At 38.1% G+C, this 27,454-nt stretch overlaps 1 protein-coding gene across 1 annotated transcript in view; it reads right to left on the bottom strand.

Moving 5' to 3' along the window:
- The window catches only part of ARMC3 (armadillo repeat containing 3), a 63,108-nt gene extending 39,914 nt beyond the window's left edge, over positions 1-23,194 (bottom strand). The window contains exons 1-9 of the mRNA XM_054059086.1: positions 22,877-23,194; positions 18,275-18,309; positions 14,090-14,138; positions 5,619-5,736; positions 3,620-3,745; positions 3,088-3,156; positions 2,585-2,760; positions 1,097-1,291; positions 105-288 (exon numbers count right to left, since the gene is read on the bottom strand). Of these exons, the coding sequence (XP_053915061.1) occupies positions 105-288; positions 1,097-1,291; positions 2,585-2,760; positions 3,088-3,156; positions 3,620-3,745; positions 5,619-5,736; positions 14,090-14,137 (916 nt within the window). The 5' untranslated portion in view covers position 14,138; positions 18,275-18,309; positions 22,877-23,194. The remainder of the gene's footprint in view (positions 1-104; positions 289-1,096; positions 1,292-2,584; positions 2,761-3,087; positions 3,157-3,619; positions 3,746-5,618; positions 5,737-14,089; positions 14,139-18,274; positions 18,310-22,876) is intronic.
- Positions 23,195-27,454: the final 4,260 nt, after the last annotated feature.

Raw genomic sequence — 27,454 nt, 5'->3', positions numbered from 1 at the left:
TTCAGAACAAGTACTACCCTCAACCAGATAAGACAGCCTCATTCTGGATGAAAAATTAATTCATAATCAAATTCACTTGCACAGATTTTTAAAAAGTCACATACAGTCATAAGCTGCTTTGGTAATTGCCTTTGCTGCGTTCTTCTGAATATCAGGAACAGTAGAGGCTCCTACAAATGAAAGGAGCTTTTTAAGGCCTCCTGTCTGCTGAATCAGTTGCAGAGTATGTACGTCTTCCAGACAATTTCCCAAGACAGCAAGAGCTTCCACATGTAGATCACTGAATTCCTAGTAAGGAAAAAAACCCCAAACAAATAACCTTTAAAACAGGTTTAAAATATCTTTGGCTTTTAACTATGTAGGAAAATTGTCATAGTTTTCTTTTGGACAGTTTATTTATATTGCAAAGCACATTATTTTCATACTTGTACTTCTTGTATAATTTCTTTGATGTGCCTTAGGATGCAACACAATTTATTAAAAACAGCAAAACGCCTGAAATTATCTCATTTATATCAATGTGGGTTAGGCAAGAATTCAGAAGAGATCTGTCACCTTACAAATTCCATAAACTTCACAAATTTGTCCATGCATTGTATTTCCCATGGTGATATCTGAACTCAAGAACCACTAAAATAAGTCTCATAATAACATAAACAGTAAGATTTCCAAGGTAGGAAATTCTCCTTAAGGGCATTGACATCAAAGTAAATTCAGAAAAAAAATCAGTGTTTGAACTAGGAACCAGCACCAGAGTTCAACACATAATAAAAAAATCTGGCGAAAACATCATATAAAAAGCCATACAATGAATATTTCTGATATTTACAACAATTTGAGCAATGGACAGTAAATGCAAAACAGTATTACTAATAGCAATAATGCAATAAAACAAACATAAACATTTTGATTAATCCATTTGTGCCCTTTTGTAGTAAGCCAGGTATCCCAGCTTATTCTATTTCTGTCATAGTTGGCTCTAAGTCAGGAGTTCTTTATTCTTTTATCACTCTTCTGTAACACGAATAATATTTCTCATTAGTCATACAAACATTAGCAGCAAGAACAAAAAACTTTTAAGGCAAGTAAACTGTACATTGGTTTCCAGGATCTTCACAAGACAATCAAATCGTTTATTTTCTCCCAGTATTATCCTGGTTTCTCTGTCTTTGCTAATTACTTCTAAGGTTTTAAGGGCTAACAACTGAATAACTGGGTATTCAGATTTCAGTAGTTCCAGCAAGGGTGGAATTACATTCAGCGCACGAACTGCAGCACGGCTTTGAAAATCCTGTAGGAAAATATTCAACAAAGAACATTAGTGATAGAGAATGTAACATTACATCAATTCCTGACTTTAAAAAGAACCCCCAAAATCTGATTTCAAACATATAAAAACGAGTCAATGAAGTTCCTGTTTTGAAGATTTCTTTCTTTTCAGCTAAGAAGCAGACAGAATATAATCAAGCCTCAGCAGCCTTAAATACCCGTCTTTTTCACAACTGAAGTATACACTACAGAATCTAGTCCTGTTTAAGGAAGCCTATTTATTCTTGGGTTTGCCGTGTTTGTCTCAACATACATGCTTCTTTGAGAAAGTTTTTTAATTTTAGTTTAATCATTTTTATTTAGCTCAGTCGAGGGGGAAATAGTTTTCACACTCTGCTGTGGTTGCCTGGTTATATCTTTTGTTTTAGCGGTTATAAAATGACAGTTTAACATTTCAACTTTAAACAGTGTATATGCAGCTTAATAAAAAGACAGTAGGAGATTATATTAAAAAAGAGAAAAATTAACTAAATTACAATTTGCTTTTAAATAGCTTATTGCACATGTGCAGCATGCAATTATCCTTATCAATATAAGCAAGCACCAGGTGCAGTTATCCAGATATACCCTGCAACAAAGACCGTGAGATAGCAAAAAAGGAGAAAGAGTAAAATGTGATTCTGAATAGACATGCTCTGATGCCCCAAAAGAGATAGAGTTATAAACTGAATTCATTATTGAATTGATTCGCTTAAGCCATGGAACAGAACTGCCATTCTTTTGCTAAGCAGCATATGGATGACATTAGTGCTGAGTGTGAAAGTAGCCAATAACAAATCTGTTCCTCCCAGTGTGGAAAGTAGCTGTTGACGGCATTCACCTATCGTTAAAAAGATGTTCAAAATTGTGACTATGGACTTGCTGGCCAAAACAAGGCACAATGCAATTGCTGGTTCTTTAACTCACAGGATTATTCCAATCTTTTGGATAGACAGGCTATTATTTTCATTACCAAGATTAACATTTCCTGACTAAGAAAACATATTCATATTTAATTATAAAGAATCTGAATCTGATCTCACATCACTGGACAGCATGCATAACTGCATTTAGTTCAACAGAATTAGAGTTAGAATTACACTCATAACTAACGTAACAATCAAGGACCTGGGTGTAATGATCTCAAATACATTAATGAACTCTGGAGAGTAAAGAACAAAATATTCCAAAATTATTAACCCCACAGAGGATGGTAGGGGTGGGGTGAGACTGCTTATCTACCTCTGTAATTTAAAACAACAATAAGAAACTTTACCTGCACCAAGAGATAGATACATTCAACTGAATTCTTCTTAACATCAGGATCGGGGCTATCTAGCAGTCTGATAAGTGGTTCTAATCCACCTTGCTCAAATATTTGTACTTTAGTAGTATATTCAACAGCCATATGTGCTAGACACAGAGTAGCAAATTCATGGATAACTGCATCTTCTATGGGGGGGAAAAAATATTTTGATCAAGTTGTATTCAGCACAGTGTATGTTCGCTAATCCAGTGGTTTAAAATATTATTTGAAGTCAATAAATAATAGCTGTTAATCATACCTGACATGTCCATAAACACATAGCTCCATCTGCACTGCATAAAACATTACACATTGAGTAACAGAGCTACTCCTATACAAGCACTGCCTATTTAAACACACAGTATCACAAATTGTAACTTACAAGGAAGATTTTATTAAATTGTTGGATCAAATGGCTATCATAAATTATTTCTGATTCCACTTTTGCATAAGGAATGAATACTGCAAGCTACCTTCTGGCGCCAGCTGTGATATGAGTGAATTTGTGACATCCAGTTCCCTCAGTAACTTCTTCACATCATCTACAATGAAATAAAAACAAACATGAAGTTTTTTGTTTGGCAGTTTTGGCTGAATAAAGAAATAGATTCTGCTCGAAGGGTAATGTACTTATGGTTACTTCCTGAGTGACAAAAAAGATCTGACTGAGAATGACACACAACTGAAGTAATATGAAGTTCATAACGGGCCCAGAAAACATATAGGAGATTTTCAAGTACCAGACAACATTGTTTGACATTCAATATATACAAAGTTCCTCAACACTTCATCAAAACTTTATTCAAAACATGTGCATCTAGCAGGTTCTGATTAAATATTTCACAGTTTTAGTTGTCAAAGAAGTCATACCCCAATGGCTAAAGATTACTTGAGGTTAAAATTATCAAACTAAAAGGAATCCTAATCATTTAATTCTCAAAGCACACATGGGCCACCTATTGCTTTGATGACCATTGAAAAATATTAAAAAATGTAGACTCTTACGATTAGAAGCCATGATGCCAAATACCATGATGGCATTTCTGCGCACAATTGGATTTGCATGTGAGATGAGTTTACACAGATGTTCCACTGCTCCAAGATCAAGAAGTGTCAACTTGTTTTCATCACCTGAAAAGTAGTTAGTTTAAAAGTTCTGTAAAAATGCAACAAGCTCACAGTTCTAAAGCAACAAGGTAAAAAAGCTACCAATCTTTTACTGGACTGTAGAATCAAAGAACAAAGGCCTGGACAAGACAATTGTCAAATAGTATCAAGGATTAATAGTATCTAGGAATAATTAATATCTGTAAAGCAAAGGACGCTTTTGTCTATTGGACACCCAACTCATTTTTTGGAGACTGCGGTGGTAGTCAAAGGACAGTTTTCTATTTAGCGAAGTACAGGTGAATGATACCATTATTCATGAACCTAATTTTATTTTCCTCTTTTCTTGCCTCCCATTTTTTTTCCTCAAAATAACAGTTAATTCATTCTGTGGATCTGTGTTATCTCTCAACTGAAGCAGCTACCAGGATTTGGGTCATTAAGGCCCACCTAAGATTTCTACCACCTGAGAATGGAGCACTTTATAGCTGAATAGGCTCTGGGCGTGCAAAGCAGAGAAGCATTTTGTATGGTTACAGCCTTCTGTTCCTGCTCACTCAAAAAAAACCCCAAACCCAAGAAAAATAATTCAAAACCTACTTCTATTCTCAGTTACAACAACAGCTTTATAGTTCATATTCTAATGAGCCATGCCTATCCTTTCTGGCTATAAGTAAGCAATGTGAGATGAAACTAGAGAACTATGCTCATTCTCAGGCCAAAAACCAGTTAACATCCAAGAACTATTTTTATGAGGGACGGTACTTAATTTACTAGCAACGTTCGAGAAATAAATTGATTGCAAAGTGAAACCAACTCCTTCTCTTGTGCCACACTGCAAAGTTACAGTCTCTGGAAGATTGCAGGAATATCTACATTAACAATTTAAAGGATTATTCTTTTAGTAGACACATTAAAAACTAAGTATCTGTCCTCATGCAGTGTGCCATACGTTACTGTGGACAGCAGGGAAGGAGCCAACGAGAGTTTACAGTGTGCAGTTCATAGCCATCTCCCAACAGCCCAAATTCTCTCTTCACATATTCAAAACTTGGTTGCATGCCCTCAGCCTAGCTACCCATATTAAGCTGAAAAACATCTTTCAGAACCCAAAGATCCCATGCCAACTTCAAAGCCTCCAGCTCTTCTCCCACAGCTTCAGCAGTGATGACTGCCATCAGTACAACAATCAGCATATAAACCCAAAAATTTAAAGAAAACAAATTAAATGGAAATTAATATTAAAACAGGTTACTTATATATCAAGACCGCTACCAGTGTATACTGATTTGAGTGGCTGGCATGGAATGTGTAGAGGGCAATTTAGCAATTATGTGCTATAGTTGAGCATGATATTCCAGGTTCCCAGGTGGAAGATTTAGAATTTTGGAGTTTTGCTAGATTCCCAACACATACAGAAATAATCTCAATAAATGAGGCTGAGCAATCTCAAATAAATCATCTGTCACAGAAGGATTGACACAAGAGATATATGCAAAAATAACACAAACAGGACCAAAAGTAATCTTCATTGAAAACTGAACTTTAAAATAACTGCAGCAGCACAGAAGTTTCAACCTGTAACATAAAAAAAGAGAATTTTTTCCCAGACGCAGGTCTGTTGCTCATAACAATACAGATTGAGGTTATATCTAAACCAAGTGCTATTAAACAGAGAATATAAAGTTCCACAACAGAACGATAAAAATTTCCTTCGCACAAACCACAGGAATTTATAACTGCAAACACAGGTTTGACAGATGTTTCAGAAAACTCCTGAAACCTTGACAGAGACCTTCAGGATGAAGTGAAGATTTCAGTGCTAGGAAACCAAAGAATTGTGAACCACTACCATAATGTAAGCAACACAAACAAAGCTCATGGCAAAACCGCTAACCTTTTGATGCAAATTTATAGAGAGCCTCACATGCTTTGACCAAAATTTCCTCTTCAGGAGAATTAAGCATTAGCACAACTGTCGCTGCTGTTTTGCTTTCAATCAATAAAGGATCAAACTACAAAAAAAAAAGAAAAAAGAACAGTTTAATTTGTACTGAGCCTTCCTTTGTGCTGCAGTAGATTCCCACATTTCAGTAAAAAAAAGTTAGTTCAAGGTCTACATTAAGTTAGAAAATTTAACATGAACTGCTAATTACTTGGAGAAATTAATTTTTTAATAAATACTTGAGACATTGTCGAAAAACAAGAAAGAATAATTGTCTTCCCAATATAATAATTATTTCATTCCAAACGAAGTTTCTGGGAAAACTTTGACACTTCCCTGTACATCTAGGAAGTCTTGAATGCAACAGACTCCATAATTCTGCTATGTGTGTAGAATCGTCCTGTATCTTCAAAACCAAACATAAGGAGTTTATTTTGAGCAGCTGTGCACAGATCTTCTGAACTTAGGTGTTGTACCAAGAATAGTATTTGGTTACTCCATGATGTTAACACTTTGTGGTTGCTTTAAAAAAGAAAGAGGACCCTTCCAGTACCTTCATTAACTCAGTTCACTAGTTTACCATGATCTAGCTGAGTATTTCCATGATATAATCTATGCTCAGCCAGCTAGAAATGATACAAAATGTACATTTGCATCTCAGACCTCTCTCATACTGTAAAATCTTCCAACAAATCTGGCAGTTTTCACCTCTTGATAGAATCTTAGATAGGGACTAATATCATTTGAGAAAGGGAATCTTCAAAAAAAGGTTTCTGCTCTTTGAAGAGACTTGACAATTTCTGAAAGTTCCACCCATCAAAAAGTTCTAAGCTTACTTGGACTTAAATAATTTTAAATATGGAAAAAATGTCTTTTACCCTCACACTTTAGGCCTACATATTATCTGTTATACACAGAAACTACTGATACTGGAGCTATGCAGCCTCTCAATATCAATGTACTTATTTTTTAAATACAGCAGATTAATAATTTAAGACAGCAATACAAATTAACTTCAAATATTATATTTATGTATATTTATACTGTATATATTTAAAAATGTATATTATTTGTTTTACTTCATTTAAAAACCCTATAATACATCAGAGGCACCTGTTACTGAACAACAAAGGCATACATACAGGTCATGCAAGGAAATTTTGTGGAGCAAATCTTAAAAAGTTACAAGTGTGCAAGAAGGAAAATGAACGAAGAGGAGGCTCCCCTTCTGACTTAAAAATAAGGCAAAGCAAGTTGCTAGCACCCACATTTCCAAATTCATATTTTTGGTAGGTTTTTAAATCTAAGTAATTTCATCATCTTCCATGAGGCACATCACACAAGTTAACAGTCTGCAAGATCAAGGTCTAAGTTTCAGTTAAGAGGTTGCCTGGCTAACATGCTGTGCTTAACTGGCCTCCTCAGCTTCAAGCAGGTCCGAAAACCTGAAAGCACTGTTCAACTTCATGCTTGCTATGACATGCTGGAGGCATGAGACAAGTCGTGGAACAAAGCTCCTTTTTAAAGAATATATAATGAGATTACTGTATCATAAGTAATTTTACTTAATAACAGCTCAGCAACAAGAATTAAACCAAACAGTGGCACAGTGGTCCAAGTTACACCTTAATGAAGGACCTAAAGTTATGGAGTTCCTTTCAGGAATTTTCATTCTAGATTGTGAGGAGGCAAAAAGCTCAGCTTATCACAGCAACATTCATTCTATCCGTTTTACACAGTTTGTTTATTTTAAGCATATGAGAGGCATATGGGAGAATTTAGAGATGACTGAAAGTCTCCTTAGCCACCTTCATACTTCTCTGCTTCTGCACGTGTGTCCTTGCATGGACAGAACATGATCCTCTGTCAGGCAAGTGCTATAATTTAAGACAGACTCTCCTGAGTCTGACCAAATACTTGGTGAAGGGGTAAAACTGTTATTTTTAGTAAAGACTGTCAGTCCTCCAGAGAAAAATAAACAGAAAGATGGTTCCCAGTTGAAGTTTAATAACAAATGAAATATGAAACAGGAGTTTTAAATCTCTCTTTATTTACTTACATTGATCTAATACCAAAGCTGCTATTATTTTGTTCCATTTTTCCTGCCTCTCGTGTTCATAAGTAATTGTAAAAACGACAATTCAATGACAGTTTCTAGAATTTAATGACAGGTTGGAACATGAGCAGAGTGAAATCGGTCTAACCTCTGCCCCTTGCTATAGACATGAGTTTCACTATTTCTGTCTCAAATATCCAATAGGCACTTTCCTATTGGAAGTAGTTTTGTGCTGAAAATACAGTAAAAAGAGTCACTGAAATCAACATATGTTTAAGTAGTCAAAGGCCAGAGCAGGTCAGTGATTTTTTTGTCAAAACTATCATAGAACTGGATGTGACTTCTGCTTATCATAATGCCAGCACAGCTAGAGTTCAAGGCTTGCTTCTAAATCTCCTAAATCTCCTCCCTTAATGGCATGCAAAAGACAGTACATGCTATAATAAAATGCCTGAAGTTATACCTAACCTTGAATTAAACACAGAAATTTAAATGGTTTATAAGCAACAACATTTCTGACACTCTGTTTGTATTAAGAGAAAAAAAAAAGTTAAATGAAAAAGGAAGCTATACTTAAAAAACTCCCATATGTCTTTGATCATGATTTTTGTGTACATTTGTCTTCAAAGCCATTAGAAAATGCAAAGTATTTGGGGATTTTTATGGCTTGCATCAACTTAACTTAGTTAAAATCAAAGGTAGTACAAAATATGTTTCCAGTCAGACCAATACCCATCTAGCTCAGAATCCTGTCTGTGACAAAAGCCTGTAACAGGTGTGGGCAAGCAGATGATTAAACTTTGCTTATAAGCTCTCCCAGACCGCAGCACTCTGCAACCCAGGGAACTGGTGAGCTAGTGGTTTTGTTCAAAAAGTCAAAAAAATATTGTCCACCTGTTAATTTGGTAAATAATTTTTGAAGCCACCTGTATTTTAGCCACTCCTGTTATTTTGAGACACAAGAATCACAGTTTAATAGTTATATAAATAGTTGAGTTTTGTTTTAAAACTACCATCTGATAACTGTATTTTTCCTTCACAGTTCATCCACCATAAGAAATGGCAAAAAAAAAATGTCATCCCTTTGCCTTCTCTGCATACTCATCATTTTGTAAGTTTCTATGATATTTCTCTTCACGGTCATTTCCTGTTAGGGATGAAGAAACCTGAAACCTCTTTGATCTTTCCTAATACAGAAGCCATTCTGTCTGTTCTTGTTGTCCTTCTACAGTGCAACTGTGCCTTTTTTGAGATGGAAACACCAGAACTGTTAAAGGCAATCAATATGTTCATGTACAATACATTTGCCAGTGACATGGTGTTTTGCCTTTTATTTCTGGAATTTGAAATGTATTTGTTCACTTTTGCTTACTTAGGAACTGGCTACCTTTTTTTGTGAAAGGATCCACATTAATTCTGATATACTGGATGACACAGGTTGCACAATAAGACCCCATGACACTCCTCTGGCAACCTCTCTCCATTATGAAACCTGAAGAGAAACTAGTTTTCTCACCTTTTCTTTTTATTTTATAAGCAGACATTATCGCCAGGAAAGGATTTTCTTTTTACCTGTTCATGTTTATGTGAGAAAAAAGCCTGGTCTACAACTTTTTGAAAAAGCTAAATAACTGCATCAACCAGATCACCATTATCTGCTTGCTCCCTGATCTCTCTGAAGAATTCATATACATTTCAGAGATCGAACCTTCCTCTATATAAGCAATACTGATTCACCTCCATTTACTATAGTATTTCTCCATGTATCTTCTTTTTTTTTCCTACCAATTAACACAGCACAGAAGCCAAACTTTCTGGCCTGTAATTACTGATGTATTGCTTTTTTAAAGTGAAATTTTCTATCCTCCATTCCTGTGGTAAAAAGGGCACACAGTAAACACCGTAAGTAACAGTATCACAACCAAAACTTCAGATTTTAGTTATTTTTCACTTAGAACAAGACCTGAGAAAATACTATTTATTAATATTAGGAAAATTTCTTTAGATTTGTTTTAGTGATTTGGTACAACGCTTTCTCTTCTTACACAAAAATAAGTAATTTTGCTTCTCTTTCATGACTTTAAACACCTAATAGTGTGCTTCTTGCATCTAGTCAATTTGGAAAAGCTTTATCATTAGCTTTTCCTTCCTTGCTAGTTCCCTCTAAAAACAGTCTGGTGCATTGTGACACTATGCTTTTAAGTTTCATTTGTGAGTGCAAGGTTGGGGTTTTTGTTTTCTCATTTAGATGCAAGTCCCACATTTTGAAGGATGCATTTATCCGCTATTATTCTACTGTTTAATCATGCTGTCATTTTTTAAACAAAAATCCTTTAAATTTGAATTAACTGACTATAGGACTGCTTTATCCTCGCATCTTTGCTGTCTACAACAACCTTAAAGGAGGTTGTAGCGAGGTGAGTGCTGGTCTCTTCTCCCAAGCAACAAGTGATAGGACAAAGGGAAATGGCCTCAAATTGTGACAGGGGAGGTTTAGATTGGATATTAGGAAAAATTTCTTTACCAGAAGAGTGGTCAAACATTGGAACAGGCTGCCTAGGGAAGTGGTAGAGTTTCCTTCCCTGGAGGTCTTAAAAAGATGTGTAGATGTGGCCCTTTGGGACATGGCTTAGGAGGCATGGTGGTTTTGGGCTGACAGTTGGACTGGATGATCTTAGAGGTCTTTTCCAACCTTAATGATTCTATGACTCTTCAGAAGCATTACCAATACCTTTGATAAACTAAACCTCTTTTCCTTTTCCTGGAAAAACAGTTAATATCTCCTTAGCCACACTAATTGTTTCTGTTCTGACATTCTTTGATCTCCTATACTAACAATATAAACCAAAGATATTTCAATGAATCACAAACAGTTGATATTAGAAGGCACCTCTGAAGATGATCTGCTCCAACTGCCCTGTTCAGAGCAGGGTCAGCTAAAGCTCAGGGCCAGTGCATGGTCTCATTTTCAATGTTTCCAAGGAGGGAGACTCCATTACCTCTCTGGACAACCTGTGCTGTGTTCCATCATTCTTACAGAAAAAGAGGATTTTTTTCCTTATGTTTAAATGGAACCTCCTGAATTTCTGTTTGTGTCCATTGCCTCTCATCCTTTCAGTGGACACCACTGAGATGAACCTGGTCTGACTTCATTACTCCCTCTATCTGTTATTTATACACATTGACAAGACTCCTCCAAGCCTTCTCTCAAGACTGAATAGTCCCAACTCTCAGTCTCTCCCCATAAGACAAATGCTCCAAGCCGTTGGCAGACTTGTTCTATGTCTCTCTTGTACCAGGGAACCCAGAACTGGACACGGCACTCCAGGTGCAGTCTCAATCACCAACACTGAGTATAAGACAACAGTCCTCTCCCTCAAGTTGGTGACAACACTCTGCCTAATGCTCCCCAGGATAAGCTTTGCTGGTGCACTTCCACCGGAATACTTTCTTGTAAATATGCTTTCCAGCAGGTCATCACCCATTCTGTACTGGTTATTCCTCCTCAGTCACAGGATTTGGCATTTTCCTTTATTGAACTTACTGAAATTCCCATTTTCCCACTTTTCTAGTTTGTTGAGGTCTTTCCAAATGGTTGCACAACCATTTAGTCTACCAATCACTCCTCTCAATATCGTGTCTTCTGCAGACTTGCTGAGAGTGCAGTCTGCCCCATCACTCAGGTCACTAATGAAAAGATTAAACAGTATCAGACCCAGGATCAACCTCTGGGGCACAAAGCTAGTGCCTGACCTCCATGCTGCTGATCACAGTTGAGTCTGGCAGATTATCTAGTTTTCAATTAATTTACACTGTCTATTTATCTTCTTTGTATTTTGTCAGTTTGTCTATGAGGATGTTATGAGAGACTGTTGAAAGTCTTACTAAATTTAAGTCAATATTTAGGCATTAATTGTCCAAAAGAAAGTGTTTCTGTGGAGACTGAATTTCAGCAGTTGACAGTGCCACTTCATATATTACACCTTTTAACATCAATGTTGTGAATGAAGCCGTTTTAAAAAATACTCAGATATCTATAGCCTTCTTTCAGTGATAACGTGTCAGTATTTTCTCTAGTGGTAACCTTAGGCTTCCCTTTTAATGTCTATGTCTTAGCTGATGATGAAATAGTAATATTATCTAGAGCAAACTTAATGAAGATACCATATGAAAAGTTCCTATCAGTCTATGTCAAAGCTGGCGTATTTTATCTGCCTGAATTACAGTCTAAAGTCAATATTTTCTTGGAGAGACCCAGTTCTCAGAACAGATAGTAAAAGACAAATTATGAAAAGCAGGGAAAACAGAGTCCTCAGGAATACTTTCTGAAACATATAAACAGCATGTAGGTTAAAAAGATGTGTTTTCCACCTGTTCCTAGAAATCTTTGAGAATTAGTGGTCATCTGCAGTAACATATATTCTCAGAGCATTCTACATGCACAAAGGCCCTCTTTTATAAGCCTGTCCACATTATCTCAAGGCTTCTTTTCATGGACTTGACATTTTCATAAGCAGTTTATCAATCAGATGATAACAGCTAATACATTTTTTATTGGTCTGCAACTCATTTCCTTCCATCTGAAACATCCACGTGAAATTTAAAGTTTTGAGATGTGATTTACATGATCACTATTAACAATATTTTCATAGCTAGAAGATTTTCTTGGTTGATAGTTACAACTAATCAATAATATTTTCATATTTAGTACTGTTCTGCTAGGCCACATTCAGATTTTTTCCTCTTGATAGGACTGCTAAGAGAGCTATACTAGCCTGAAGTAAAATAACGGTAAAAAACTAAGCCAAAAACTGGAAATATCATGTGGACTTCTCTCTTCCCAATTCCTTCCTTTGTAATAGTTTTACTGACCTTTTCTGTAAGTTTAAGTTTTTTCAGTTCTTGACTAACATTATCCACAGTTTACTGTAGTAGTCAGTAGGTTGTACCACACTTTTCTCCAGAAACTCCAAATAGTGTCTTTCACATCCAGAAATTCTGGTGTTGCTTCTACTGACTTATTCAATAAATACTTATTGAAAAAGTCAACTTTTATTACTTTGGAGACCATAAACTCAACTGTATTGTTTCAATACACTGCCAGGCCATTCAATTTTTCTTCTCAGACCGTAAAGATATTTAGTTTTAACTCTTTAGGACTGCTTTAATTAGTCCTATCCCCAGGTTTTCTAGGTTACACTATACAGAAATGGCTTTAGATCAATTTATCTGCTCGCATTGAAGTTTTATGTCAAGTCTCCATTAATAAGAATTTATTATTGATTGGAGCTTATGATTTACATTTCTCATATTCATCTTTCCACAGAACATTTGGACAAAACCTGGTATCAATTGTTGTGCCTTGGTGACATCATAGCTATTGGATATTACTGCCTTAGTCAAAAATATTTGTTTATTAATATCGAAACTGTGATATAGTTTTTGCTGATCAGCCCTTCTATGACTTTTGAGGAAACACTTACAGTACCAACATTCTTTACAGATAAATCCACTGTTTTTTTAAAACAGTGTACTGAACTTTGCATTTAGTTTCATGCTCCTCTGCAGGACTCACTGATGTCTTGATTTTCATTAACTTAGTTATCTTCTGGCACAGAAACATTGAATGTTTCTGCCTTATTTCCTCTACTTCTTTCTGAATAAACCAATTAAACTTTAAAAATACTTATATTTTGAGCCTCTATCTTTTATGGGTCTCTTTGTATCTGGTGAATTTATAGAAACTCTTGAAAATTGTGCTGGTGTCAGACCTTTAATCTCCACCTTCTGAAAAAGTCACATTACCACCATTATTCCATATTTCACTTGAGCTCTTGTACTTCTCACTGTGGCACTTCCAATGGTATCAGAAAAACCTAAACTGCTGCTAAAGACTCTATGTCTTTCCAAAAGATCCAGAATACGCAGTACTGTCAAACAAAATATCTGTAAAATTTTGTAAAATCCTGCAGATCTATCTAGGCTCTTAACTCTTTCATCCTTAAAGAAAGTCAACGTCTCCACAGCTGAACAGATAGGCAGATTTCAGGTCACTCTTCTCCTTTTTCCTTTGATTTTTACAATGGAAAACTAATACTTCTCTTCAAATAAAAAGAAGCCTGGATTGTTTCACACGTTACTATTTGCAAAACCTGCCAAAGATAACAATCTCCACAAAGAACTGCACATGCCCAGTCACTCTGGTTTGTCTGCTGTCCAAGAAAAACAGAAACAGAATCATCTTTAAAATACATTTTTAGAATCATGTGGGTAAGCTAGGAGAGTAAGGAACTATGTAAGGCTGGTAGAGCTGGGCCTATAATTGCACAATGTTTATTTTACAGCACATAGAAGTTTATAAACTTACCACATCCTTGGGTGGATGCTCAACTTCCTTCTTTACTTTTTTACCCATTCTAAAAACAAAAACAATAACAAAAAATAAAAGCAGACAAACTTACTCCCTTCTGTCTTTCAGGGATCAGTTTACAAGTGATTTAGGAAAGCTTGTAAGACAGACTTTCTCATTCATTTGTTCCACCTAATCAGTTTGAAGACATCTTTAACACAGTAATTTCTATGCAGAAAGTTGTCCCTTCTAAACAAAACAAAATTTCCAGCACTTGAACACACTTGATAAAATACATCTGTGAACAAAAATGCATAACTAAAAAGAAAGACAGAAGATGCCACAGGCTCAAGTGGAAACATGGTACAAATACATAGGACATGCCTTTCTGTAAGTTAGCTTTATCTGCATCTATAAATTAGGTATGAACTTGAGGTCCCACTAGGTTATTTCCCCATGCTTGTCTATACATTCTATGTTGGTAAACATTCTGTATAACTGCAGAATGTACACATAAGCACCTTACAAGTGTGGTTCAAATTCAATTTGAATTCCCTGTTCATATTTCCCAGAACAAAACTCGTGTCTGCATGCATTAACAGTTTTGCACAATACAAATTCCACTGATTTAAAAAGTTACATGTATTTGCACCACGTCCAGCTTCTGTCTTCTGCTTTTTTTTTAATATTAGCACATGTACAAATGAACCAGGAAGACCTTCTCAGCTGCATTTAATAGCAGCTTCTGAAGCATATGAATGTAATATCTCATGTGGATCTAATTTCATGTGGCTTGCAAAATTTCAGCAGAGCCTTCCAGTTAAGCTACAGGCAAAAGTAAAGAGCAACATGATCCACTAGCAGTAGCTATGCATAGAACATAACCCAAGTTATGCCAAACTTAGGTTTGTTTTAACACCGTAAAAGTGAAATGTGCACTGTTAGTAGCCCTTAGGAACTCCTTGGTTAGTTCTCAAAGGGAAACCACCCTTCACCCTCAGCCAGGACTGTACGAACAGCCTCCCTGGGGTATAAGAGATTACCTTCCAGTGCAATATGAGCTGTAGGCTGGCTCTTCGCAGAAGTTATGGTTATCGTTTGTGGTGTTCAACAAAATTTGGGGCCCTTCTTGAATTCTCTCAATTTTTTTCAGGTATTTCTCCTCAACTGGCTTCTCAAATAAACCGTTAACACAGCAATAGTGAAACCAGCTGATTAGCACATCCTAAAAATGCATCTGAAATTTAAAACTTCATAGGCACTATAGTTTTGAGAAGAAGATCCATACAATCAAAGGTTCTTTAGCTCAAATCTACTTCACCTTTGTGCATATATACATACACACATATGAACACATACACATTCACTAGAATTTGCTGTTCCAGAAAGTGCAGCTCTGGCTAGAGACAAAGCAAACTTATACAAGAGAAAGCATAACGACCAATTACTGACAGTAAAGTCAACAAAAATTATGAGCATACTACCCCCTGATTTATGCAGTCCCTGTAGAAAGTAAGCATCACGCACACATACAAGAATCAGATTTAGAAGGACATTCAGGAAATATGTGTTATTTAAAATGTGTTAAATCCTATTAAGGAGATATGGACACTTACTTGGAATGATTCAATTCAACTTAATTCATTTATGATATAAATTAAGCTAAAGTCATAAAATCTAATTTTAATTCTGAATGAGTTTAATTAGGTTTAAACTAAACAATTTTAAAAGTTAATTCATGTAAAAGTATTTATAATGTTGTACAATTAATGTTCACAGCTTAAAATAATTATGCATATTCCAAGACTGTGAATAACTAAAGCCTTTAATTGCAAATATCTCTTCACACTACAAAAACATCCAACTTCTGAAAATATTTTCAAGAAACTTATAAATTCTGTACGTTCAGAAATATTTGGCTCCTTGGTAATACTAAAAAAGCAGTATGATCTGTAGCAAGAAGCACAGAGAACATGACAATTACTTTATTATGGATCATTCCCCTCAGTCTGTTTCTTTGCTGCAGTTACTATTCTGGATTTCAACTCATTGTGCCATCAAACGTTGTGTTAGCTTTGTTCCTGTAAAGCTCTCTTTATTCAGTGGTTATTCTCTCATGTTAGGCAATGAGGCACGTGGAATTCTTTGGCTTACTGATAATTAAAAATGTGTCTTCTGCATTGAATTTTAATTATTGCAGACAATCAATTTGTACAGGTATTGAAAGGCTACTGACCCATAACAGGACTTCTTATTCAAATCCCTTTCTCTCCATGATAACTACATGTTGTGTTTTTTTCTCACTTTACTATTTTAAACATTTAGGATTCAGAACAAATTTTTAGCAGTATTTAGATTTCTAAATGTGATTAAATTCTGTGTTTAAGCTACCTGAAATTTTTTTTTAAAAAAGTAAAACTCTATTCATTAGTAATTAAGTGTAACTAATTATATCTTAAAGACAAAGAATATTCTCATTCCTATGTGTTTCTAGAATAAGAGGAGCATACTTTTTCCTCATCCTTTTTTGATATTAGAGGACTGATAGTTTTAAATCATGTAGAGCTGGAGTCACTCAAGGACTCTGGTATAATAGACATAGCCAATGCATAGACAAGCAGTCTATGAAGTCATCATTCTATGCTAATTTCTGACCTTCACCTGGAATTTATTGCTTTCAGTGGCAAATTAGCCTGCTCCACTTTGCTCCTACCCAGTTTCAGTGCAGCAGTCTAACCAGGTGTTGTCTCTCAGCCAGCAGGACAGTTATTATGTCTAACTAAATCCTCACTCCAAAACTACAATACCAAACACTTTCCCTCAACTCTGGCTATTCTTGGTGCCTCAGCCAGCATGCACTTCACTGTTTCACTATGAACTTCATTTGGGCATCCAGCTGTCCCATAGGACCAGAACTACCCCAGTGTGAGTATCTTAAGTTAAACCAGCATCCAGAAACTATGAGAAGCATCCGCTAAAGTAACTTAGGCATTAGTACTCAAGTTAGTCATTCTTCTTACAGTTGATGAAGATTTGGCCAACATATCCAACAGCCCTTAAGGCAAATTGATCCTGAAGTAGGTATCTAACACTGAATTTCACCGTAAAAATACCTATTTTTTCCTTGGACCAAAAGCAGAGTCTGCAGCTCCTAAATCAAGTATTGACATTTACACTGACATCTGAAGTTAGTGATATAAACTTACTACTCTGTTTCTCCACAGGAAGCCACATGCCAGGCTAGGTCTGGCAGATGCTATCACAGTAGAGCAAACATTAGCAGAAGTAGGTATACAACAGAGCACAGCCACCTCATCTTTTTTTAAAAGTGGCTGAAGGAATAGTCCCATCTCTAGTAACAACTCTGTGATGGGAACATTTTGTCCACAAGGGGAAAATTATTTTGAAGAAGGACACAAATTTTTAGTTCATAGATTCATAGAATCACCAGGTTGGAAAAGACCTCTTGGATCATCGAGTCCGACCATTCCTATCTGCCACTAAATCATGTCTCTGTGCACCTGGTCTACCTGTCTTTTAAATCCCTCCAGGGATGGTGACTCAACCACCTCCCTGGGCAGCCTGTTCTAGTGCTCGATGACCCTTTCGGTGAAATTTTTTTTCCTGACATCCAGTCTGAACCTTCTGTGGTGGGATCCTCTGACCTCTTGGCTACTGTATCACAAACTGGCATCTCTGTCATGTCAAATAAAACAAGCAAAATTTATTTAGGTTTTTAAAGATTTGTAGCAGACGGCTGTCCAGAGGAGCAGATTCCAAGTACTAGACTGTAAGATAATGATGGCGATGATCCCTGTACTTCCTTCATTCTATTGGCTTGTTCTAGGAGTCACTTTGCTCAGCGTGAATAGTTTCTTAGAACGTAAGTCTGAGATATCCACTTATTTCTAGTCACTATGCTTACACTGTTTCTGTTCACAATGCTGAAATCTTATGAGCACTTCCTTTACAATATGGAGTGTATATCAATACCCATTGTATATACTTAAAGACAATATTATTGCATGGTTTTAAGTCAGACAATGCATTTAGAAAACATTATCTGTTCCATTTGCAGCTTCTGTTTTCAAAAACCTCAAATAACGGACAAAACAGCCTAAGACTCTGCACATACTTGATGTTAGTGAGATATGAGACATAGAACAGAAACAAGTCAAAGACACAGCCAGCTGTGGAACTTACCTCTTATCAAAGGTCTCTTCTGAGAGTAGTTACTCCTATGGAAAAGCAGTGCAAAGAGAAGCACTTAGGAACAGCTTCTAACTAGTTATTTACTATATAATCCACTTTGGAAATTAACTGTCCCATGTCTCACTCCTTTCTTGAGTCCATAAATGAGTATGCCTTTTGCAAGCCTCCCCATCACTCTCCGGTAGTTTTGTCGTAATTAAGAGAACAACGTGAAATAATCTTGAAACTCCCTTCTTTTTCTCTCCCAAATTAACCTGGCTTTCTTTTGTCCTACTCCTTAAATACGGATTAATAGACTCCCTTTCCCCAGTGCTGTAATGCCAGTGCAAGCAGTATTACGTTATAAAAAACTTGGCTTCATAGCAAAATAGTTAAAAAGAGATACCACATCCAATTTAATATGCAGTTCTTGAACATATATGCTAGAAAACAATAATATGCTATCTGTGAGACCAATCAAGTCAAGATCTTTGAATCCATCCACCATTTTACCTATGCCCACGTGTATATTAGGCAAAAAAGATCAAGACTATGTAAAGGATTAGATATCACGCACCAGATGTTAACTAACTAATTTTCACTAGAATCTCTTCCTATCTACAAGGTATTACTTTCTGTTTTGACTCGGCTGGACAAAGTTATCCCACTGAAAGGAAAAAAACAAGACTAAATATATTGTGATCATTCTGATAATTCATTAAAAATCATAATTTTTTTTCAAATTATCTAAGTGTTCACAAATTACGCATGCACAAACAAAAGAATCACCAAAACAAAAATAGTGAGTGATGCAGAGTGAAGTACTCTGCAGACACACCCTTAATGCCAAAATGAGTTTGCAGGCAGATGCTAGGTTGAGGAAATAGCTATGAGAGGGAAAAGGTAGGGATTCTAGCTGAGCTAAAAAATAATACAATTATTTATTTAAAATCTCAAGAGCATTTAAAATACAATGATGCTTTTTATTCGCATTCTGGTACCACATTAACATTCAACTCAGTGTTACTGATGCTGTGAAAATATGCAAGGTTTTTCAATAAAATTTTGACTCACGTAAAGCTGCTGACTGACAGCAGTGCGTTTTTTCATACTGCCCAAGGACTCCACTGTTTTCTGAAGCTGAACAGTTTGGTACACATAGTAAGAGGTGTTCTAAGGTGGGAGGTGTTTCAATTGTGCTAAGATCTTAAGCTGTAAGGGCAGAATGTATTTTACAATGTGTACAGTGTAAAAGATGGTGTATGAATGTTAATAAAATGAAGTAATGGGAATTAACATGGTTGCATTCTACCCAAATCACAGAACAGCTAAGAGGCCTCAGCACAAAACCTCCCTCCATGAATAAAAAGTCTTCCACAGCAGATCAGTATCCTGCCTCCAGAGTGCTAAGAGCAAAATGCTTCTGATAGATGCATGAAACCAATCCCAAAAGTCAGATTTCCTCCATCTGTTATGGTTTTTTTATTTCCTTACAGCACAAAGGTTTAGATCGCCTGAAGTTTTTATGTTCTTCTTAACAATAGCAGCAATTTTTACTGCCCAAATAAATGCTTAATCCTTTCACTCTTCATTCTTAGTCTCACATGCTACACCACAGATCCAATGGCCCAGTGTACCGTGTACTCCTTAGATTTAAAAAGTATGTAAATGCTTTAAATGTGTTATTGAATTCAACACAACATCCCTTGTTCCTGTATTACAACTTTAGATAAAAGATGCCCTGACTTGATCTTTTCTACTTTGTTTTATAACTCCCTCTACATTCTGATTTATGACCTTTTGAAGCTGCCTTAATTATTTTTTCCATATAGCTTTTCCAGTCATACAGGTTTCTTGTCTCAGGGTCCCTGTGTGACTATTATAACTTTCTCAGATATGATGAACCTAACCTGAAATACCATAATCAATTCTAGGACACTACTGATTTATTCCAGTGACATTACAGCTTATGGGGAATTAATTTTTACCTGATTTCTTCAGTAAAGATTTTCACTAATCTATCCACATATGGTAAACAAGGTCATTTCCCTAGTTGAGCACAATTAATTTAGATTCACTACTGAAGAGTATATTGTTCCAAATATTCCCAACAGTGCAAACTACATTGCTTTCATAAACAATTAATTTTATATGTCATGGTGTTACCAATTCATCTAACTGCAGCAGAACTCTCAGAAGTTTCTAGGGGTCTCCTTTAGTGTTAACATAAATCATTTTACCTCACCAGAAAATTTTGGTTTCTCATTGTTATCGTTCATTTCCAAATTGGAACGCACATATTAAACAATATCAGATCTAGGAACTATCCTTGGAAATTCCAAGCTGTGACAAATTGAATGGAGGAGATTTATAAATGCCTCACTGAGATGCATAGTGGAATCCCTTGTCCCGTGACAAAGAGACTGAAGAAAAATTGACTTAATATAAAACAAATGAGAGAAAGCAGTTACACAGGCACTATCTGAGCAATAATAGCAGAGCACTTTTCATACAGAAGTCAAAGATAATCTGCTGTAGGAAGAAAAATATTTTAAAGACTAGTAAAAAATTAAAGACACTCCTCAGTTTTTAGCTAGCTGCGCCAATCTATGTGTTAAAAGGAATGCCTCCTTCTGCCAGTTTCACAGGGACACTGGGCTGAAAAGGCCATTCTGGATGATCAGATTCGTTCCCCGCCCCCATCACAACCACCACATCACATTAATCTAAACAGATACGTATTACGCTGTACTTTAAAAACTGTTAAGTATTTTGTTCCCACTTCTCTCATTAAAAGGCTGTTTCACAAGCCGTTTGCTCAGTCACCAAGGACCTTTCCTAATTTTAAGTCTGCATTTATTCACAACCAGTTTACTGTATTTCTGTCAAGTTTTGAGATTTGCCAATGACTTTGAGGGGATGTATCAAAATATATTACTTATACTAAATATTTGTACTCTACAACATATTTTTACTATATTCTATACATATTATATAGAATATTACTTAAATGCTATATATATGTACACATATAGAACCAGAATATATTTGAAGATAACATATCTTGTCTGGAGCACAGTGTTCATATTACCTATACAAATTCTTAAATAAAATTCCTTTCTCTACCATATAAGTTTCCTTACGACAGGTCGGGTGTATTTTCTTGCTTCCCAGTTCACATCTGAAAATACCAGTCACAGTTATCCTGTGCTGGACTAGCCCACCCCCGTCACTCCCTACCTTTGCCAACACCAGTTCCTAAGCTCCCAGTTTCTAGAAGGAAACAGCATCAGGAGCCCTGAAGTGCAGGATTTGCTCTGCCTGGTTTTAAAATTTTATTTATGTTTATTCCGCTATACTACAGCTGTTATCAAATCCTACAATTTTATTATAAGTCTTGCAATTGTCACTGTTTTTCTTAAAGATGTCGATGCCGTTATCAGGCAGACTCTAAGCTTTTAGAGTTTTTTGGTCGTAGTTGGAGGAAACTTCAAAGTACAACTTCAAAAATAGTAATAATAATGAATAAGAGCAAATTTTTTTTAACTTTGACTCATGACTTCTGAAAGCCGGTGGGCCCCAGAACATCAATGAAGTGCTGAAAAATCATAGTATCATTGAATCATTAAGGTTGGAAAAGACCTCCAAGATCATCAAGTCCCACTATCAGCCCAACACCACCATGCCCTAAACTATATCCTGAAGTGCCATGTCTACATGCTTTTTGAAGACCTCAAGGAATAGAAGCCCTATCACTTCCCTGGGAAGCCTGTTCCAATGCTTCACATCCATTTTGGTAATGAAATTTTTCCCAATATCCAATCTAAACCTTCCCTGTCGCAACTTGAGGCCATTTCCTCTGGTCCTATCACTTGTCCCTTGGGAGAAGAGACCAACATCAACCTCACCACCACCTCCTTTCAGGTAGCTGTAGAGAGCAATGAGGTCTCCCTTCAGCCTCCTCTTCTCCACACTAAACAGCCCCAGTCCCCTCAGCTGTTCCTCATAAGACTTGTGCTCCAGACTTTTCACCAGCTCTGCTGCCCTTCCCTGGACACAATCCACTCCCTCAGCGTCTTTCTTGGAGTAAACAGCCCAAACCTGAACACAGGATTTGAGGTACAGCCTCATTACTGTCAGGTACAGGGGGACAATCACTTCCCTGGCAACTCTTATATCTGCCACGACGCTGTTCGCCTTCTTGGCCACTTGGAATTACAGAATCACATAACAACCTGTGTTGGAAGGGACCGAGGAGGATCGAGACTGACTCTTATCCTTGTACAAGACAACCTCAACATTCAGACCATGCGTCTGAGCGTACTGTCCAAATGCTTCTTGAATATTTTCAGGCTTGGCGCCAGGACTGCTTCCCTGGGGAGCTGTTCCAGTGCTTCACCACCCTCTGAGTGAAGAACTTTTCCTTATATCCAACCTAAACCTCCTCTGGCACATCACCCTACCATTCCCTCGCCCCTATCACTGGTCACCAGAGAGAAGAGATCAGCTCCTCCTCCTCCTTCCCCTGTGAGGAAGCAGTAAACTGCTCTATGGTCCCCCCTCAGTCTCCTCCAGGCTGAACAGACCAAGTGACTTCAGCCGCTCCTCACACACCTCCTCCTCCACACGCTTCCCCAGCTCTGTGGCCTCCTCCGGACACTCTCCCGTAGCTCGCGATGGTTTTCGCGGCGCCCAAACCCGCACCGGGTGCTGGCGGCGGCGCGGGGCTGGTTGCGCAGGACGCGGCACCCCTGGGCTGCGGGGGCGCTGCTGCCTCCCTCCGGCCCCCTCCGTCCCGCAGGGCTCCCCTCCAGCCTCTCGCTCGGTCTTTTCCAACCGAAAGATGCTGCGATTCCCAGGAGGGCTGCTGGGAGCGGGCCCCGCCGAGTTCCCCGCAAACAGCCCCGCTGTAGCGCCCGAGCCCCGCCCGGCGCCGCCGTTGTTTCCCGGTTGCGCGGCGACGGCTGCGGGCAGGAGCGGGCGGGGGACGCGGAGAGATCCGGGGGGAATCCGCCTGGAATCTGGGTGGAATAGGAGCCGTTCCTTCCCTCCGCTCTTCCAGCTGTCCCTGGGAAGCGGCTTCAGGCATGTTCGCTTGCTATCGCTCTCCAGAGTCGTAGAACCATAGAACAGTTTGGGTTGGAAAGGACCTTAAAGATCATCCAGTTCCAACCCCCCTGACATGGGCAGCAATGTCCAACTCGATCAGGCTGCCCAAGGCCCATCCAACCTGGCCTTGAACACCTCCAGGGATGGGGCAGCCACAGCTTCCCTGGGCAGCCTGTGCCAGTGCCTCACCACTCTCATGGTGAAGAAATTCTTCCTTATGCCTAGTATAAATCTGCCCCTCTCCAGTTTATACCCGTTTCCCCTTGCCCTATCACTACAAGCCTTTGTAAACGGTCCCTCTCCCCAGCTTTCTTGTAGGCCCTTTCAGGTACTGGAAGGTCCGTGTAAGGTCTCCTCAGAGCCTTCTCCAGGCTGAACAACTCTCCCAGCCTGTTCTTGTATGAGAGGTGCTCCAGCCCTCCGATCATCTTTGTAGCCCTCCTCTGGACCCATTCCAATAGTTCCAACAGTCGTTGGAGAGTGGTTTCGCCGTGATACATGAGTTAATCCATTTCTTCACGATTTATCCCAACTCCAAAGTGTTGGGAACACATCCTTGAGGGAAGCACTAACTCATTTATACTGATGGGCTGCAGTAGGAATGAAAAAACAAACCGGTTATTCCCCAAAATTAAAGGAGAAAGCCACTTTCTCACCCAAAGCACACTGAGTATATATATCTGAAGAGAAAAAAAATGTATACAGTCTGTCTAAGAATTAAAAGTTACCATGTTTACATCTGCCTTTTGTGGGTTTTCTCGTGTTCCTGTTTCATTATTTTCAGTGCAGTCATGAATGTGCATCCCAATAATTAAGGGGGCCTACAGGAAAGCTGGGGAGAGGTTTTTTTATCAGGGAGTGCAGGGATAGGACAAGGGGTGATGGTTTTAAGCTGAAAAAGGGATAATTTAGATTAGATACTAGGAAGAAATTGTTTACTGTGAGGGTGGTGAGGCATTGGCAGGTTGCTCAGCCCCACCTGGAGTACCGCATCCAGCTCTGGAACCTCCAATGTAAGGACACGGACCTGTTGGAGAGAGTGCAGAGAAGGGCCATGAAGATGATCAGAGGGCTGGAGCACTTCCATGAAGACAGGATGAAAGTTGTTCAGCCTGGGGAAGAGAAGACGCCAGGAATGTCTTATAGCAGCCTTTCAGTATGTAAAGGGAGCTACAAGAAAGACTTTTTACAAGGCCTTGTACTGACAGAACAAGAGGCAATGGCTTTAAACTGAAAGAGGGTGGATTTAGAGTAGATGTAAGGAAGAAATTCTGCATTGTAAGAGTGGTGAGGCACTCGCACAGGTTGCCCAGGGAGGTTGTGGATGCCTCATCTCTGGAGGTGTTCAAGGCCAGGTTGAATGAGGCTATGAGCAACCTGATCAAGTGGAAGGCATCCTTGCCCACGACTGGGGTTTAGAACTGGATGATCTTTAAGGTCCTTTCCAGCCCCAACCATTCTATGATTCTGTGATTCTGTGAGGGGGAAAAAAAAAAAAAAGCAGCTGAAAAAGCTATTTGTTCTTGGGAGTGAATGGATAGAACAGTTATGCGACACAGAGCATGGGGCAGGCAAACCTCGGTAGGAGTGTCGCCTGTTGTGGCCTCACTGGAAAGGCATCAGCACTGAGCTGTATGAGAGAGGCAACAGGGTTGTCTCCTTTCTGTCATCAGCTCTGGGTCAATGTTGGAGAAAGCCATGCCGTATGGATAATCTGGCTACTCTCAGAATGACAGTTCATGGTGGTATTCTCTTTTGCCAGCCAGGGCTATTTGGGAAGGAATACTAACACAAATTCTGAAAATCAAATAACATTTTCTAGCTTGAAATTCAGCTTAATTGCTATCAGTAACTGCAGAATTAACAGGAAACGGGCAAATACAATCATTTTGGGGCCTCAAAGTCAGGTAATACTAGATAAAGAAATTACAGGTGCTATCAACTGTCTCCTATGATTCCTTTTAATCACAAATCTCATTGCTTTCTCCACAGATTTCATACAATGTTGCAGTGCAAGTATAATTTTAGTTCTATTTTTATAGGCTATATCCATCTGTTGAGATGACAGCACAAACAGGTCCTGGCTTTATGGTAAATGTGCACCATCACAACAGAAGAGTTGGTGGGTCATTTTCAGGTACAAACAAGGCACATGTGTGAAGGTGTGTCATTTCACTTTTAACATCACCACTCCCACAGAAAATTTATAGAGATTTATAATCACCCATGCTGGAAAGCAACTGCAAAGACAAGTCAAGAACCATTTACACTGATGTGTATTCAGCTATCACAATGAACATCTGAGGCCAATTTCTGACTGACAGACACTCCATGAAGTCTGGCTGACCTCTCATGCTTATGATGGTGCTTAGGGGATCACGCAGGCAGAGATGAAGCAGAAAGATTTTGCAGTAGCTTGGTAGAGGCAAGTAATCTGCTTTGAAACCTTCTTTGTGGATTTTTATTTCTCTAAACAGACTCAGTCACCGCAGTGACAGGTAGGTGATAGAAATGCAAGAAGAGATGAGTATAAATAGTGAAGGCAAAGATTTGATTTGAACTCTGTGCCAGGCCTGGCTGGGATGGAGTTAGTGTTATTTGTAGCAGCTTGTATGTTGCTGTGTTGTAGATCTGTGACCAAAAGAGTGTTGATAATACAGCAATGTTTTAGCTATTGCTGAGTAGTGCTTGCACAATGTCAAGGCCTTCTCTGTTTCTCACGCTGCCCTGCCTGCAAGGAGGCTGGGAGAGGACACAGCTGGAGAGATGGCCCCAGCTGACCAAAGGGTTATTCAATGCCATATAGCATCAGGCTCAGCAATAAAGCTGGGGGCTGATCTTCCCAAGGTAGCTATTGTGTGGGGACTGGCTGGGCATTGATCTGCTTGTGAGGGTGGCGAGTGGTTGCCTTTGCATCACTATTTAAAAAAAACCAACCTTTTCTTCATTTATTAAGCTGTATTTATCTTGACAGACTAGAGGTTTTTTTTTACTTTCGCTGGTATAATTCTTTCCCCCATCCTGCTGTGAGTGTGAGGGGTAGCAAGCAAGTGGCTGGCTGGTGCTTAGTTGCTGGTTGGGAACTATTCACAATGAACCCAATGATTTCCAGGACTGGCAAAGCTTTTCTTTTGCTTATCTTCAGTGGCAGTAGTTCTTATGGCTATTCCAAACATAATTCTGGTCAATTATTAGTTGGTTAGGTTTTTTCTTTATTTCACATGTATGGTTACACAGAAAGCATATAAAAAAGCAGAATTGATATGAAAGAAGAGAGACATGGTAATCAGGTGCATGATCACTGTGTGTTTCAATACAATCCTGGAACAATGGGCTCGGTTATCCTTGAAGACTAAAGTTACGCAGGTAGGCCATGAATGTGTAGCCTCAGACTCAGCCAGCACCTACTCACAAATTTTGTGTAAAGTATGCATCTGTATTGCAAAGCAGACAGATAGACAGAAAGGAAGAAGGACAACAGCAGGTGACCAGAATAAAGGCGAGCTTGCTTTTCCCTCCCTAGCTCTGTTATTCATGTCATGTTCACATATCTGATCTTTGGGACTCAGAAGCACCTCCAGGTGTGTGCTTTTGTGGCATTTTGACTCCATGAAATCCAGGTAAGATTTGAGCACATCCCTTATCTCTTCCTTAGTCCATAGAGATTTATTTTGTATTTGGTTTTGTGCCTGGGAGTTAAGGACCATGAGCATGTTGTGGGCACCTACCTACTCGATAGACTAAATAAAAGTGTCATTATCATTCTGTGGGAATTAATTCTGCAGAGATTATCCTTTCTGTCTTTATTTTTATCTGCATTTGCCATGGGTACAGACAATCAAGTACTGTGTGACAGCCATATAATTGTGGTATATTTATTATGTTTTGGCACAACCATGCAACTATATAAAGAAATATATTTTTAAAGTTAATTTTGTCAAAATATTCTGAGGTTGTCATTAAGAGACAACATACTAATAAGGAAGAAAAGGAAGAGGACTAATGAGGAGTACAGTTACAAAATATCATGAGAATTCACAACTCTGACGAATAGTCACAAATGACAACTATTTTATTGAAATA

The sequence above is a fragment of the Cuculus canorus genome, chromosome 2, assembly GCF_017976375.1.
Source record: "Cuculus canorus isolate bCucCan1 chromosome 2, bCucCan1.pri, whole genome shotgun sequence".
Classification (NCBI taxonomy): Eukaryota; Metazoa; Chordata; class Aves; order Cuculiformes; family Cuculidae; genus Cuculus; species Cuculus canorus.
The sequence above is the reverse complement of the archived record's forward strand: the minus strand, read 5'-3'. Positions and strand labels throughout refer to the sequence as shown.